This window comes from Vulpes lagopus, chromosome 3 (assembly GCF_018345385.1).
Source record: "Vulpes lagopus strain Blue_001 chromosome 3, ASM1834538v1, whole genome shotgun sequence".
Lineage (NCBI taxonomy): Eukaryota > Metazoa > Chordata > Mammalia > Carnivora > Canidae > Vulpes > Vulpes lagopus.
The window spans coordinates 69,501,625-69,520,204 of record NC_054826.1 but is presented as its reverse complement, the minus strand read 5'-3'; the positions used below and the strand labels follow the sequence as shown (position 1 = coordinate 69,520,204).

The following is an 18,580-nucleotide window of genomic DNA, read 5'->3' as shown; positions in this document are numbered from 1 at the left end:
TCTATGACAAAACAGGATACACTTCTCTTTGTTTATTATGGGTAGACTGTGGCACATGATGGAGAGAAGGTGGCCTACAGGGAAAGAACTGGGAGTAGTACTCTTGAGCCGTGGAGCTAATGAGCCATTCTGCCTCCCACAGTGAGCTCCTCAGAGCTCTACAAAAGACTAATAAACTTAAGTCAACAAAAACAAAACACTCACAAATCTAATTCCATAACTAACACCCTAAGGATATACAGTTTGCTCCCAACCAGAATTAGTGTACTCACTTTCTTTGCGTACTTCCTCAAGTGCAGAAGCAAGTTCTTCCTTTAAAACTGTAGCTTCCTGGGCAATCTTCTCTCCCTTGTCTAATAAATTCCAAGTTGCTTCCTCCACAGAAGCTAGAAGGACTCTGGCTCTTTTTGAACGTCCTTTTTTCCTGTTGGAAGGATTCTGGGGACAATTGACAAGTGTAGTAACCTAAAATTGGAAAAATATAAGCCATTCATCAGATAAATCGTGAGAACACAGTCCTGGGACATCACAGCCCAAAACAGAAGGAAGTATTTCATAGTAACATGATTTATTCCTGGTACTACTGGTACGCCCTCCTAAATCAAGTCAAGGCACCAACAGCAATATTATCAGCCACTATGGAACTTCCAATAAAGATAAAAAGGAAAGAAGGAAGAAGGTGGGAAAGGAGAAAGGGAGGACATGAGGGAAGAAGAGCCACAGGGATGGAAACTTATCAAGTTTACTACTAAAACAGGTAAATATATTACATATATTTTATATGTATGTATAAATATTTGTATATAATAATTATTTATATCACTTTGTAGCCTATAGTCTGTATTAAGAGGGAGGCAAAATAATCCTAATTAAGTCAGTAAGTATTAGTCTATTTAGGGTGAGTATAGAGATTATCAATGTTGAGGGGGTACAGTACCATTCTGAAACATGAAACACTTATTACCTATCTGAGGGACAAAACCCAAATCATTACTATGACCTACATATTGGCCTTTTGTAACCTCTCATCTGTCTCTTCCACTCTCCCCTAATTCAGGAGGTCTCTCAAACAGGTCTTGTTCTGAGTTTCGCATCAAGAAGATTTTCTTGACAACCCATCCCCACTTTCTCTGTCTCTTCATTCCACTTTACATTTCCTCAAAACACTTACCAAACCTGATATTTTTTGTTTATATGTTTATTTCATGCCTCTAATACTAAAATGTAAACTTCATGAAAGCAGAAAGTGTGTTGTTTTTTCTCCAACACCCATAACAACACACAAAGTAGATGTCCAATATTTATTATGTAAATGGATTAATGAATGGGGTAATTGAAAAGAGGGCATTTTTAATCTCTATATTTTGAATTGCCTGAATATGAGCATTATTAGTTTTGTAAATTCATTTAAAATAATAATAAACTAATAATAAGAGCAATATTTAGAGATAGAAATTAAGCACCTGGGGTGCCTGCATGGCTCAGTCAGTTGAGCGTCCAACTCTTGATTTCACTCAGGTCATGATCTCAGGGGCATGAGATCACGCTCTGCATCAGGCTCCACAATCAGTAAGGAGTCTGCTTGTCCCTCTCCCTCTAATCCTTCTCCCACTCATGCTCTCTCTCTCTCAAATAAATAAATAAAATCTTAAAAAAAAAAAAAGAAGAAGAAGAAATTAAGCATCTATATTTGGAAACTAAACCTCATACAAAATTACACTGTAAAAAACATCCACTTCTTAATTATACCTTGGATGTAAATAAATTTGATTAACATTTTTATAAGCAAATCTGGAAGATCCCTATTGCAAAGGAAGAAAAAAACCCTGTATCCAGTATTTAAAATGGAAGCCGTGAAACTCCTATGGAAAGCTAGAATCCTACATATCATCAAATAGCCAAGGCATTTTATAACAATCATGCACCACATGTTTGACAATGGACTATACATAACCTTTCCTGCTCTGTAGGCCCTAAAGGTTTGGCTTGTTTATTGCTTATAGAGCTCAACATATTTGTTTACTTGTGTATATGGATCCAGTTTTTTAATTAGGAACTGAGAAAGAACTTACAAGCTATGGGGGAAATACATAGTTGAAAATAATTTTTGAATTATTTGAATTCTCCTCCTCCATCCACTAGACCATTTGCTTTACTCTAATTTGCTTTATTCTCATGTTCACAACCCAGAGTGCAATGCCTTGTAGCAAGTCTTCGTTCCCTTTTTTGGAAAAGAACAATCATATTATCCTATAAGACTGTGTGAATGTTAAACACGTAAAATGTCTTGTAAAATGCACAACATGACACAAATATTGGTTGACATTTAATGTTCATTTTCTAGTCCATTCCCCACATGAATCAAAAAATGTTATGAGATCCTTGTCCTGGGGCTACCCTCGTGTTGCTCTTGGGGTCCTCTGTGCTAAATGTGATGATGAAGTCTGTTAACAGAGCACATCCTATATGTTTTACAAGCAGTGAAATAGGGCCATGTGTCTTTATTATGTATTAAATAAAGATGATAATATGCCTGACTTATTCATGGGTTTTCACATACTCCAAAAGGCAAATATCTCACTATTGTCAGTCTAATTTATATATTAAGAGTTAAAAGATATTTGTTCAGATTAAGACAAATTATAGTACCTAGTTTAAAATCTTTGTTTAAAATGAAGAATAAGTGTCATTGTCTAAATGTTCCTTCAAAATGTATTTTAAGTGCCACAATTCATGATGCTTCCCACTGAACATTCCTCTATTATTGTTCGGATCTTCCATGCGCCAAATGCTTTCCATAGAATAGCCTGAGCTTTGAAATTAAAATGAGCATTCCAGAAATGTTTTGTTCCTTATAATAAATGCCAAAGCAGAAATGTGAAAAGAACATTGTATAAGAATATTGTGCTTCCATCAAAATAAATGCAACTGCAACCTGCAAGTTATTCACATTTATAAATCATTTCTACCTATGTCTTCTGAAATACCCCAATATCATTATTTAATATTGATTAAAGTCAAGTGACACTTTCAATGATTCACTTTATTTCAGAAAATAAAGGTGGCATGGTAATCCTGTGAGGGGAAAAAAGAAAACTAAACCTTTTTTCCCTTCCCCCCTCCCCCCAACTTACCTACAGGATCTAACCAATTCCCTTCAGTTACTGTGACTCAGGATAACAGATGACTTTCACCAAAGGTTAGGGGTGCATTGGTTACCTGAAAAAGTCTCTCATCTCTTGGAGGAATATCAGCAATCAGTAAAAATTAGATTTCAGGTTATTCTGTAAAATAATTCCCATTTCCTCATTTCTTTTTTAGTATAAAATCAGTTATATTTTCATAAGCAACACAAAAACTTTAGTTGGCATTTACAGTAAAGATGATTCTAATGTAAGTCCAAGCTTATGTCTTGCTAACCTTTCTTTTTGTCACTAATGTACAACCCTCCCCTTCTTCTCTTTCTCAGACCTCAGAGGGTTCCTCTAATTAGGAAAATTTTAGGCTCTTTTTTTTTTTAAGATTGTATTTATTTATTTATTCATGAGAGACACAGAGAGAGAGAGAGAGAGAGGCAGAAACACAGGCAGAGGGAGAAGCAGGCTCCATGCAGGGAGCCCAACGCGGGACTCAATCCCAGGTCTCCAGGACCAGGCCCTGGGCTGAAGGTGGCACTAAACCGCTGAGCCACCTGGGCTGCCCAAGTTTTTGGCTTTTAAAGAGCCTGGTTCACTCACTTGTCTTTAGTCTGTCAATCTGAGCTAGGCTATGGACACATCTTCACACATACATACAGGAATGAGCTCCCCTACTGAAATGGTCCTACATTGGATACTTCAAATAATCTGAAAAGAAGAAATGCTCTGTTTTATTAATTCTGTAGATTTATTTTTTTATTTAAATTCAATTTGCCTGTGTGGGAAATATCAGGAAGGGAGACAGAACATAAAGACTCCTAACTCTGGGAAACGAACTGGGGGTGGTGGAAGGGGAAGAGGGTGGGGGGTGGGGGGGAATGGGTGACGGGCACTGAGGGGGACACTTGATGGGATGAGCACTGGGTGTTTTTCTGTATGTTGGTAAATTGAACACCAATAAAAATTAATTTATTTTAAAAATAAATAAATAAATAAATTCAATTTGCCAACATACAGTACATCATTAATTTCAGATGTAGTTTTCAATAATTCATCAGTACTCATTACATAACGTGCTCTCCTTAATGCCCATCACCCAGTTACCCTATTACCCCCACTCACCTCCCGTCAGCAACCCTCAATTCTGCACATTTAAATTCCATAAAACCAGATATATTTTTAATGTCATGTAATATTTGTATACTAATATTTGTACTATTTGTATAATACAAAAAAAGGGTTTTCTAATCTTTTCTAATTCAGGTGTGCTTTTCTAGATGCTCCAAAGATACTGAAAATTAAACTGAGATGATTAGTGAATCAAGCCATCAACTGTCATTATATAGAGCAAGTCTGGTGCATAATAGGAGCATTGCAGAATATGGGCATGAGGCTTAACTTACTTTGATTTGCTGCATTAGTACAACAATTTAATATTTCAAATGCTAGCTTTGTAGAAAGTCTTCTCTAAATGCCAACATGGGTTAATACATTTATATTCTATAACCATGTTCTTTCTCAATCTACTTTTTTAAATTCTACCATCATTGTAGTATAAAAAGGCCATGTTAACAGCCATCTTATTCTCATTTGTTAGCTAAAACACTGAATTTTAACCTTCTTCCAATAGTTCACAGGAATTTTCAGAGCTACTTTTGCTTCCTTGAGTTAATTTTAATGTGTGAAATAAAATATAAGGCATTTAAGTCACATTAATTAGCTAAAAACTTCAGAGTTCTGAAAGAAAGTAAAAGGTAGAAAAATAAAATTGTCTATAGACAGTAGTCTACAGTAAAACCAGAAATCTTTTAAAGTAAAAGTATCATCTACTCTTTGGAGGAGAGGGTCCCTTCTTCAAGTTATTGATAATTTCAACTGTTATTTTTTTCCTTCCAAAAACAACCTTCACTGTGTTAACAAAAGTACTGTGGAAGATTGAAGTATTGAGAACTCAGCAAATGTATTCCACTCAATTGACATTTAACACTCGCCCTATACCAACTACATTCTTCTTTTACATCATCTTAGGCCAATAAACACTTACTTAGCACATGTTATGTTCAAAACAATATCCTAGACATTTAGAAAATAAAGATGAGTTTGCTCCGAGAGATACACAACTAGCTGCAATATAAAAAGCAGAATGATAACTACTTAGACTTATAAGCACAAAGAGAGTGCTAGAGATGGCAACCATTCACAAGGATTAAGTAGGGCTTCCAAGAAGAGCCTTTAAGAACAGTTTTCTACAGGACAAATAGCAGGGAAAGAGAGCCAAGTGAAGGGAACCACAGGCAAAGGGGCTGAGATTGAAATTATTTTTGTTTGAGTGGCAGATAATCAAGTTTGGCAGACTATGGGGTCAAAACTGTCCTCCATTTATATTTCTTATCTCAGGGACTGACACCTCTAAACTGAGGCAAAAATTCAGAGGTCATCTGAGCTACTCCCTCTTATCCTCCTCTCTAGGTACTTTAAACTCTCTCTTTAAAAGCTTTAGTTTCCATCACCTCCTCTTCAGCCCAGGGCCACTGCTTCTCATGGGGCTTTCCAGATTACTCCCCTGGCCTACACTCCTTCCATGCTATCTTCATGACACAGAAGCAGCACCTCAATTTCAGTCTTATCCTTCACTCTATCATTACAAAAAGTATATGCATCGATTCTGGCCCTCATCATGTGCCCCAACTCATCCCACACTTCCATAGAGCTATCATTCTACAATGCAAATCTGAAATGCTTGCATCAGTTTAAACCCTCCAATGGTTCCCAGCTGCCCATAAGATTAAGTTTAAAGCATGATTTGGATAAAGCCTAAAGCATGGTTTATGAGGCAATTTATGATCTCACTTAAGTCTAAATTCACTCCCATCTTCCATTTGTGGAATTTTCCAACAAACCACTTGTTAAGCCCAGAACAAGAAATGTTTGGCATAGTCAGCCCGAAACATCCCTCCCACCCCACCCCACCCTATGTATCTCTCACATCACTCATTATAACATTTATAATTAGCTGTTATCATACTGCCTCCCCAGCTTTACCATGAACTCGATAAGGGCAGCAACAATGACTGCCTCATCCTAAAAACCCGGAGCTAGCATACTGTAAATAATAAATAAGTAGTGGTTTACTTAATGAAAAGTGAATGAAACTCTCTAGGTTTTAGAGACCTTAAACCAAGATCCGTAATGTTGAATGATTTGTTCAGTTGCAAAGACAGCTGATAGCTAAGTCAAAATTAAAATTTAATTTCAGCAATAGCACATGGTAGTTTTCATCAAAAGGAATTCCTTAATGCAGAATATTTTGTCATTTCCCATGTGTACTATTATAGGAAAGCATGTCTCCATTCCCATAGCTTATTTGAAGTCTGATCAGTTCAAAGTGATCTGGAATCAAGTATATACTTATATTGAGCCTTTTCTAGCCAAAAAGAAGAAAAAACACAGTTCACATAGTTCATTTTCAAACTATAAGTAAAAAAAGAACAGGCACACTATTTTTATTACTGATTTTCATTGTTTTAACATTTATTTTTTTAAAAGACTCGTTTATTTATTTGAGAGAGAAAGAGAACATGTATGCATGTGAGTGCAATGTGAAGGGGTCAGAAGGAGAGGGAGAAAAAGTCTTAAGCAGACTCTGGGGACTCCATCTCATGACCCTGAGATCATGACCCTGAGATCATGATCTGAGCCAAAGCCAAGCGCCAGTCACGTAATCAGCTGTGCCATCCAGGTACCCTACTGATTTTCACTTTTTAATCCTTATATTGGTTTGCCAGGCCTGCTGTATGAAGTACTAGAGAGTGGGGTGGCTTAAACAACAAAATTTATTTTCTCACTATTCTGGAGATTGGAAGTCCAAGATCAAGGTGTCCACAGGGTTAGTGATAAAGTAAGCTTTTCTTACTGGCTTGCACTCTTCTCATTACCTTCTCACTGTGACATAGCTTTTCTCTGTGTGCATGCATCCCTGGTATCTCTCTCTGTATGTCCTAATCTCCTTTTATAAGGACACCAGTCATCCTGGATTAGGGCCCACCCTAAACACCTCATTTTAATTTAATTACCTCCTTAAAGGCCAAATCTCCAAATACAGTCACAATCTGAGGTGCTAAGGACCAGGACTTCAACAACTGAATTTGAGAGGGATACAATTCAGCCTATAATAAGTGTCACCACTAATGACACAAAAAGTATAAAACAACCATCATCTTTTAAAACATAATTTAGGGTTTTGTTTGTTTGTTAGATTAACAACACTGCTAGCCAAGCTATTACTTGGAGCTACCGAGGGATGATAACAAAACACATGTGGATCCCTCTCCAATTCTCCCAGCCCTCTGGGCCATGCAGATGGCATAACAAAGCAAAGAGATTTACATGTCCAACACGAACAGCTGTAGCTAAATGTTCTAATCCAGGAAGTATACTTATTCCTAGAAAAAAATATGAGCTTAAATACAACCAGGAAAAGACCACACGCTGACACTAATATCAAATATTAGTTTCCTCCAGTATTTACTTAGCTACTTGCCACCCAAAAACAAAACAAAACAAATCTGGACTCCACATTTCATTTATTCAACAAATATTGTTGGTGCACCTGCACTGAATCGGGACAATATGTCAGTGAGCCTCATCCTACTGAGGAGAGACAGAGAATAAACAAATACATACATAATTGTGTAACGTGATACTGAGCATTGATCTGTGCTAAAAAGAAAGTAAAGAAGGGCAAGAGAACAGATATGTGATAAGGAAGGGCTAGAGGTAGTAGGCCTCTCTGATCTGGTAAAAATGACACAGGGAAATAAGATATCTGAATATCCAAAGGAACATTTTCCAAACAGGAAAGACAAGTACAAAGGCTCCAAAATGGAAGTTTGACTATCGTGTTCCAAGAGCAGCAGCAAGGCCAGAGTACTTAAACAGCAGAATCAGAGCATAAGAGATGAGGGCAGGCTGGCACTGAGGCACCAAATTGTATGGGCCTTGGAGATCACCATCCACTCTAAATTCTATTCGTGTAAAAAAAGAAAAGAATAATAATAATAAATTCTATTCTTGTGATTAGGAGCTATTCAAGGCATTACAACAGGAAAGGAACAAGATCTGACCTAAAATTTAAAAGGATCATTCTGTCTGCTCTAAAGAATAGATGACAGATTAGACAGGGACCAAGGATAAGGGGTGAGAAATGGAGAAGGAAAAGCAGTTCGGAGGCTATTACAGTATCCCAAGTGGAGACTACCTTAGGGAGCACTCACTGGTGGATGTGTTGAGAAGTAGCAGAATTCTGGTAAATCTGGCAAGACAACAAGGTTTGCTAATAGATTGGTTATGGGTTAAAAAGAAACAGAGAATCACAAATGACTCTGAACAGCTGGGTACATGCAGATACTGTTTACTTAAGGAGATATGAGAAGGAAGAAAAATCAAGAGCTGAACTTTGGGCATTAAGATTAAGATTGCCTATTAGAGTTGTTTATTTAGAAACTAATATACAATTCTTGAGTTGAGAATGATAAGGGCTGGAAGCATGTTTATTATAACTTACATTTTCATTGTAATTATTTACATATAAATGGTTTACTGGTCTTACTACAATCTCAAAGATGTCTGAGAACAGTATTTTTTTTTTTTAAATCATGAGACTAGATGATATCTTCCAAAAACAAAGTACAACTAGAGTAATTGCAGGACTAAGCTTTGGGCACCCCAACCTGTAGAGTTAGTATTTTTAGTAAATCCAACCATTAACCTATTAATCACAGGATATGTGGCTTTTGCCATTTTGGATGTGACTATTAGTTAGAAAAGATACTTGTTTTATACAGAGCAATAAGTCAAAGACAAATTTAGGCTTCAGTAAAAAAAAAAAAAAAAAAAATGTAATCATACAGTGTCCTGTATAACAAACAAATGTTTCCAAAATTGTGGTGAAAAACTATCAAGATATTGAATTAAGCAAACTAAGGAAAAATTATATTCATGTTGCTATTTATACCTAAATCAAGCATTAAACCTTTTGGTGAGTCAATAGTGAAGTACTGATTTAAAGAAGTGATAAGCAAGGAAAAAGAAAGGACAATTCTTTTCCATCAATAACCATTGAATGCTTAAAGGAAACAAAATAAATGAAAAATCCAATCAAGCCAAACCTAACCCTAAAATAAAGAATGGGTTGACTTCACATGCAGTAGTTTAGTCATGTGACATGGTCCATCCAGTCCAACATTCCTCTTTCAGCAGTGACTGATGGTGGGATTTGGTTTTGATCCGTAATGCTGTGTCTCACCTTTGTTTAATAAGCAACTATAACCCTATCAACTGTAAAGTTGAATAAACTATGCCGTATGCTTTGCCAACACAATCTTATAAAAGTTTGCTGCATTTTGCTCCCACTATCTGTTGCCAGATTCCTTTTTCCCCATCTACCCTAGGCCATGAGATTTGCTCCTTTTCTCTTCTAACATAAAACTCCTTGTTACTGAAAATAACCAGGAGAAATTTGCCTGCTAATCATGTATAAATAAGAGATAACAAACAATAAGAAAAGGCCATAATGATTAGATTTGTAGAGCTCTATGGTCAAAATGCTAAAGTAATACAAATGCAGTCTGACTACAGCCCATAAGCTATTTAAAGGTTAATGCTCAGTTTAAAATTGAATATGCATAGCAAAGGAAATAATCAACAAGATGAAAAGACAACCTATGGGAGAAAATATTTGCAAATCATTTATCTGATAAGGGGTTAATATCCAAAATAAATAAAGAACTCATACAACTCCACAGAAAAAAAAAAAATTCAATTACAAATGAGCAAAGGACCAGAGGACATTTTTCAAAAAAAGACTTACAGATGACCAAGAGTTACATGAAAATGTGCTCAATGTCACTAATCATCAGAGTAATACAAATCAAAACTACAATGATATATCACCTCACATCTGTTGAATGGTTGTTATCAGAAAGACAGGAAATAGTAAGTGTTGGCAAGGATGTGAAAAAAGGGAACTCTTGGGCACTGTTCGTGGAAATATAAATGGTGCAGCCACTACGGAAAACAATATAGAGGTTCCTCAAAAAATTAAAAATAGAACTACCATATGATCCAGCAGTTCTACTTCTGGGTACTCTCAGAAGAAAATGAAAATACTAACTCAAAAAGATACAAGCACCTCATGTTCACTGCAGAATTATTCACAATAGCCAAGATATGGAAACAACCTAAGCATCCATCAACCAATGAATGGATAAAGAAATGTGATGTACATATACAATGGAATATTATTCAGCCATAAAAAATAAAATTTTGCCATTTGCAACAACATGGATGGACTCAGAGGGCATTGTGATAAGTGAAATAAGTCAGACAGAGAAAGACAAATACCATATGATTTTACTTACATGTAGAATTTAGAAAACAAAACAAAGGGCACCTGAGTGACTCAGTTGGTTAAGCATCCAATTCTTGATTTTGGTAATCTCAGGGTAATGAGATCAAGTTCCACATTGGGCTCCATGCTGAGCATGGAGCCTGCTTAAGATTCTCTCTCTCTCTCCCTCTCTCTCTGCCCCTCTTACCATCCCACTCTCACTCTCTCAATCTCTCTCTCTCTCTAAAAAATTAAAATAAAAACAAAAACAGTTCACAGATACAAGGAACGCAGTGGTGGTTGACAGGGAGGCAGAGGGTTAGGTGAAATGGGTAAAGGGGGTCAAAGGTATAAATTTCCAGTTTCAAAATAAATAAGTCATGGGGATGTAATATACAGCATGATGACTACAGTTAATAATACTGTATTATCCACCATTTGCTTTGACATGGATGGAACTGGAGGGTATTATGCTGAGTGAAATAAGTCAATCGGAGAAGGACAAACATTATATGGTCTCATTCATTTGGGGAATATAAAAAATAGTGAAAGGGAATAAAGGGGAAAGGAGAAAAAATAAGTGGGATATATCAGAAAGGGAGACAAAACATGAAAGACTCATAACTCTGAGTAATGAACTAGGGGTGGTGGAAGGTGAGGTGGGCAGGCGGTGGAGGTGACTGGGTGATGGGCACTGAGGTGGGCACTTGATGGGATGAGCTCTGAGTGTTATTCTATATGTTGGCAAATTGAACACCAATAAAAAATAAATTTATTAAAAAAACGATTTAAAAAAATAATAATACTGTATTATATACCTGAACGTTGCTGAGAGAGTAGGTCTCAAAAGTTCTCATCACAAAAAATAAAATTTATAACTTCTATGTATCATGATGAATCTTAATCAGATTTGCTATGGTGATCATTTCACAATATATACAAAACTGATTCATTATGTTGTACATCTGAAATGAATAATGTTATATGTAAATTATTATTCAATTTAAAAATAATAAAATTGATTAGGTTGTGTCTGCCTCATTGTCAGCATTGACTCTAAATCAGTAAATCTGCCTCAGTTTTTATAAAAATTTAATATCAGTCAACAATCTTGAATCTTATTAGCCATTCCTTGACCTTTGATGCCCCAAAGTCCCATCTTAATAACATTATGATATTACCACAGTCCTTTAATTCTAAAACACTATTAATTATAACATATACCATCAATTACTTCTTTTCAGAGTATAAGTATAGATAATATTTTGTCAATATTGAACCTTCCAAACCAAGACTGAGCCTTGAGGTCTATTCCCCGGGGGGGGGGGGGGGGGGGGGGGGTTGGAGAAAGAGAGAGAGAGAGAGAGAGAGAGAGAAACAGAACAAAAACACCACTGATCAGCTTTGAAAGTCAAAGAAGATTCTCTTGTGGTCCCAAGGCTGAGCCATGAGGCCTATTATCCCAGGGACAGAGAGAAGTTTCAGAACAAAAATAGCACTGATCAGCTTTGAGTTTCAAAGTTGATTCTCTTGAGATCTTAAGAAAAAAAATAGTTGTCAGAGCCATTAAAAGAAAATCATTTTCTAAATGATTTTGTCTCCTCTCTAGCAAAGGCTAGATCTGATAGACTAGCTCATCGAGTTTTATGAAAAAGGTCAGATAGAGAGGGCAAAGTAGGGAAGGTTTCCTCACCTAGCCCCAAAAGATTAGTAGAAGAAAGGGCTGACAGTAATTAAGACAAATAAGGTACATCTCCTTATTTCTCCTGTCTGAGGTTCACTCAGACTAAGGAGCTGTGTTAGCATGATTGAGGAGAAATCCTAAAAACAGAGACTTGGTTCCATTTATCTTTGGAACTCTGGAAGAAAACTGCTTCGTGGGTTGATCTGAAGAATCTCGGGGGGGGGGGCACAGTGTCATCTTGGCATTCACAGTATAATCATAAGTAGAAGAAAGAGTAGCTTAGCTTTCCTAAGCCACTCTTGATTCCATGAAGCATGGATAAGCCCCATACCATCCTAGATACCATGAAGGACAATCAAAATGTGGCTGTGCTAAAGACTGGTGGGCCTACCCTGAGTCCACCAAGGTGAGAAGCAAGGTAATGCTGCAGCACAGGCTGAGAAGTAGATGAATAATGCCAAACACCTGAGGGAGGATGTAGCTGGGATTGAAGGGTCTAAAGTACCACCAAGGGCCAAGCATCCTGAGAGAACGACGGACCCTAACCAAGATGAGAGTAGTCCACAAATTCTATCACTATAAACTACAAAGAAAATGCAGAGAGGCATCCACAATATAACTATGCATGAATCCAGTCATCCCTAGAAGGTCACCAGTCCAGAAAATATCCCAAACCAGCCACTTTGCAGCAATAGGCACTAAGTCCATCTTCCACTGCCCTGAGGTCACATAAGCAACACCCCCACTCAACCACCATTTCTGATCATTTTATCTAAAAAGATTGAGTATTTACCAAAAGAGACTGTAAATAAATCTGTTAATTCTTATAAGCATCAAAAAAGAAAACTACATTAAATGTTCATATCTGTTGTACCCTAATTTCAGAATGTTAAAAATGTGAGGCAGAAAATGTGTCTAAATTGAAGAACCACAATATTTTTCTTTATCGGGGTTGAGAATGCAAATTGTTTCCTAAAGGAAAAAACTCAGGGTGCCTGACTGGGTTAGTGGGAGGAACATGTGACTTCTGATTTCAGAGTCATGAGTTCAAGCCCCATGTTGGATGTAGATATTTTAAATAAACTTTTTTTTAAAAGATTTTTAAAAGATTCATCTGAAAATCACAAATCACATTTGTTAATAAGCCTTAGTTTGTAGAGCATTCAGTACTGTAATACTATATATATACAAATTCAGCTATATCAAGGTTAAGGAACTTTTCCAATAGTAAAAATTATTTCTATATTATAACCAACTATGTCTTGGTTTCAAACATCCTAAAGGAGAAGCATTAGCTCTTGAAAATATTCTCATTTCTTAGGTCCTGTTTCGTAGGGACTGTGGGCTTAGTCAGGGTGTGGGATAGGCAGATCCTCTTCAGAAAAAAAAATGGACAGGTCCCTCAAAACAGGACAATCACTCTGGGCAGCCTCTTCAGAGGAAAGCAACAAATGAGGTGAGAAATTCCTGGAGATCTCACCATTCTGTACTAGCAGATAGATAAGGGTGTAAGGCAGTGGTTTTCAACTCTGGCTACACAATATTGCAATTTAAAAGTTAAAAACTGGGCAGCCTTGGTGACTCAGCAGTTTAGCGCCACCTTCAGCCCAGGGCCTGATCCTGGAGACCCGGGATCGAGTCTCATGTTGGGCTCCTTGCATGGAGTCTGCTTATCTTTCTCTCTCTCTCCTCTCTCTCCTCTCTCTCCTCTCTCTCCTCTCTCTCCTCTCTCTCCTCTCTCTCTCTCTCTCTCATTAATAAATAAATAAATAAATTTTTAAAATTTAAAAATTTACAGTCTCCAATCCCACCTTCTCAAACTTTACTGTGATGCAAATCAACTGTGATCTCATTACACCATAGATTCTGATTCAGGGGGTCTAGGGCAGGGCGTAAGGGTCTGCATTTTTTTAGGACTTCCTTGAGCTGGAAGCTGCAAGTCCATGGACAACACTGACATGGCAGCAAGGTCCCACTCCAGTGGCTATACAATACAATCACCTGGGAGGCTTTTTAAAAATACTGTTAATAATAAAAAAAAAAAATACTGTTAATAGAGTCCTACTCAAGATTCTTATTTAATTGCCTAAGCTGTGGCAAATTCCTTAAGTGACAATTGTAAGTTCCTTAAGTGATGCCCTTGTATAGATAAAGTTGAAAAGCACCGATGCAGGTGATTATAAACTTTTTCATGTGATAGGACACCACAATTTCAGACTTGTGCATTAATGAATCTCTTTCCTCATGGCAATTCCATCCCAAATAAAGTCCACTAAAATCAAGATGCCATGGGTCCTCAAAAACCTTAGAGTCCACCTAACCTCATCCCTATGTGGATCCATAATGCTATCTAGTAGTGGATTGCTGAGGAAAGGAGAGCTGCAAAATATGAATCCAGGACCTCACAGCTCTAGTAGTTTTCCTAGAGCTGCTACTAACAATCCTACTGGGACCTAGGAGGGCTAAACTGAGCATGTTACAGAATTGATGTAGGAGGTTACCCCAGAAATCCCTTATAAATTTATTCCAGGTGAGCACTACTGAACCCATTAATAAAAGACAGAAGGGACACTATACTAGGAAAGTCTTGGGCCAAGATGCAGAACCAAGTTCACTACTGACTGATATAAATGCCAGCACAGCATTTCTCACATTGTAATCACCTAGGAGCTTTTAAAATTACTGCTTGGTCCTACTCCCAAAGATTCTGATGTAATTGGTTTCCTGTGTGGCCTGGGCATCAGGATTTTTAAAAGCTCCCCAGGTGACGTTAATGTGCAACCAGCATTGAAAACCATTGGACTAACAGGATCTCAACAGCAACAGGAATTTTCTGAATTGCCTAGTTAGCACTCTCCCCCCAAGTGAGGTTTTTGTGTCTCTCACGGGGCTTGTCCACAAATCACCCCATCATAATTTTATCTCACAGGGAGCTCCCAACTGTGTATAGAGACTGCCCATTTTTTAGCCTTCTCTAATCAGTAAGTACAGGTTAACTCCAGGAAAAAATGGTCAGTCTAGAACTGGGGCCTGCAAATTAAGTACACAGGGCCAACTCTGGCCACTTGCCTATTTTATAAGTAAGATATATTGGAACACAAACAGCAGAGTAGTTGCAACAAAGACCCTATGGCTATCAAAGCTGAAACTTATTCCTATCTGGACCTACACAGAAAAAGTTTGCCAAACACTAGTCTAAACCCCTGGAGTATCAAGCTGCAGCAGTATTTCCTGAGACAAGCTTTGTGTTCCGAAATAGTCCAGGAATCTCTGTGAAGAGTAGAATCACACTTCAAGCAGTGAAAATGATGACATCTGGAGAGATATGGATTCCTATCCCTTCAGCCAGCTGAACCACAATTGTTCCCATCAATCCAGCATGTTCCACTAAAAAGGCAAGTGGATCTGGGCTTATCAGTCTATACCACCTGGCTGCCTATGTAATCAGTTTATAAGAAAAAGACCTTATTCCACAGCTAAATTAGAGGTGGATATCTGTGAGATCAGTCTGAATTTGTGGAGGAAAAGATAAGCTGTGATTAAAAGATAAAGTATTAACAGAAGTGGAATGGATTGGGGGTGGTCAGAGAAACAAGAACAACATGGCAGTAACATTGGAGTAGAATGAAAATCAGAGTCTGATAGAATAAAAGGTCTAGGAAAAAATGAGAAGTGAAAACATGCAGAGACAGACATCTGCTCACAGCTAATCTCAAAGCTGTCAAATACTGGTGGTGGGAGCATCTCCTATAGTCACTTGTGACAGTTTAATTGATTAGCTATTAGTTTTTCTTATCCTTATCTTAATTTTAAATATGGCTTCCTTTTTCTCAACTATTTGTTTCTCAAGGAATACTATAGCCTCACAACTTCCCCATGGAAGTTTTCTGGCAGTAAACAAATGCAGAAATTAAAGAATTCACTTTATTAGAATCAACTATTACTGAATCACCTTAAATTCTAAAACATTATTAAGGCAGAATTAAGTTTATGTTTTCATCCTACCATAAAAATAACATCTTGATACTTATTAAGTCTTGAACCTATAAGACATTTATTTAGTAACTCCTAAGGTTACTTCCAAAAAGAAGCCTAGTGATAAAGCAAAGGAAACCTAAGTAAAAGGCATCATGCTCATCCAAAATGACCTACAGAAATGACAGAAAAACACCACAAACAAACGAAACTTGAATTCTTTTCTGAAAGAAACAAAGGAAATCCTATTTTAAGAGGCTAAGAAGCCAAAGCATGTCATCTCCCAGCCACCAGCAAGTCAATCAGATATATCTGTAGAACAGTGAGAAATGAACCCTTTGGACATCTAAGCATCTAATTGCTTTTTTTCTCTCCCCCCCCCCCCCCCCGCCCACCCTTGGCTGAAGGAGGAAAAGAAACCCTGCTGCAAGTAAGGTGTGGCAGAAAGGTTCTGCACAGTAGCCAGGAAAGAAAGAAAAACATGGTGCTTAAAGGAATAAGAATTCACCATCCAGGCACTTGTGTTGAGTTATACCCTAACAAGGAAAGGAAGAAGATTGGAGAAGAAGCTGAGAGGGGAACTTTGTGTGACTCTAGGTGTAAGCATTGCTTCATTGGGGCGCATGTGATAGCACTCTTCTCCATGTCTCTATTTTTTTCTGTGTGTCTTCTAGTTTAGCACCTAATAGAACCATTTAACCCTAGGTATAACTGCTTAACTCTCAGTAGGTAGTCAATCCCCTCAACGGAGGATGGTAATAGAACCAATTCACCAGCTTCCCTCAGAGGCAAAGCTTGCAATGCTAGATTGACTCAGGGGTTCCTTGCCAACCTATAATTAAGTGCCATTAAGTCAGCTGCCCACCAAAAAAGGAACCCCTAAAAATTAGGAGGCAATGAGAAGATAATAGTTACTGGGGCTTAACACAGTTTTCCCATTCTCCTGAGTACAGGGCAGGATCACACATCCAGTATCCACACTGACCACATTACTTGCTTTGACAAAAGCTATAGTGGAACTGACATATATCACATCTGGGTTGACATTTTAGGACACTTTGCATGTTTCATCATGTTCTTCTTTCCTGTTAGAACAGTGGAAGCAAATATTGAGATGGAGCCTGGGTCCCTGGGTGCTGGTACTAAGTGGAGATCCCCTGCTAACTCACATTGGACATGTATCTTGAGCAGGAAGTGAACTTTTACTAAGCCTCAGAGATTTGAGATTTGTCACAGCATAACCTTATCACAGCATAACCTAGCTTATGCTGACTGATAAAAGAGCTGCCAGATACTCTTAAACTAGACTGAATGAGTAATATTGAGTCTATAAAACTATCTCTAAGGGAAATAGAAACACAATGAAAGTAGAAGCCATGAAAAGGCCAAGAGGTCATACAATAGTTAAGCATAAAAGCCAGAGAAATAATGTTTATTACTATTGATTTAATTCTGTATTTACCTCTTGAAAACATGGATATATATACATCATAAAATACATTTGAAACTTTGCCCCCAAAAAATCCTTTATATGAGGTAACAGATTATTAGAAGTTTGGTAATGTTTTTATCATAAATGATTTTGATTAAGTCAATTCTTTTAGTTCACATTCAACATGAATCTGACACATAGCAAATTATATTTTGTGGCAAATAAGATTACAAACGGTTCCATTATGTAATGACTGTAGCATGATCTAGCAGTTTGTATCTCCTTCAGAGAGTATACAACATAGAGATGTAAATTCTTTTAATCACAGTTCTGCATAAATAGACTTTCTGCACTGCATTACCAAATCTGGATCTTGAAAGTGATAAAGTGCAGATGCCTACAGTTGCAATCATAAAAATGTAATTGCTGAGAAAAAAGATTATTTCTGATCCATTGGAGGAATTTATTATAGAGGGATGCAACTGTATAAGTTATAACACAGAGAAAATGAAAGTGAATGATTGAAATATATCCCAGACTGAACATCCCTGCAAAATGACCTAGTGATTTACCTGTGCTCAAGAGAAAAAAAAAATAGATTAAAGATAAATCAAGTTTGGTGGGGAACACTCTGGTAACTATAAAAAGAGCAGAATAAAGATTTATGAATAAATGAATAGAAACCACAGTGACATAATAGTATCTATGACCAATTACTCCAAAAATTAAAATGTAATTTTGACTTTGAGTTATATACAGAGGTGATAAGTAATTTCTGTGGAACCCTGAAAGCAAAGGAATATAACATTAAGATAAATAATGAGTAAAAGTGAGGATTTTTTAATGGGATTGCTACATTGATAACTTCATCTAGTAGTACTATGAACTTAAAGATGACGAACTTCTTTTGGAATGTTCTCCAGTATAATCAGAGACAATATTACTTAAATCACATAACTATTTCA

The 18,580-nt window shown here is 37.1% G+C and overlaps 1 protein-coding gene across 7 annotated transcripts in view; it reads right to left on the bottom strand.

Moving 5' to 3' along the window:
* CTNNA3 (catenin alpha 3) overlaps nt 1-18,580 on the bottom strand; it is a 1,730,823-nt gene that overhangs the window by 1,648,448 nt on the left and 63,795 nt on the right. For all 7 annotated transcript variants that reach the window (XM_041748054.1, XM_041748055.1, XM_041748056.1 and 4 more), the window contains exon 3: nt 273-465. In XM_041748054.1, the coding sequence (XP_041603988.1) occupies nt 273-465 (193 nt within the window). The remainder of the gene's footprint in view (nt 1-272; nt 466-18,580) is intronic.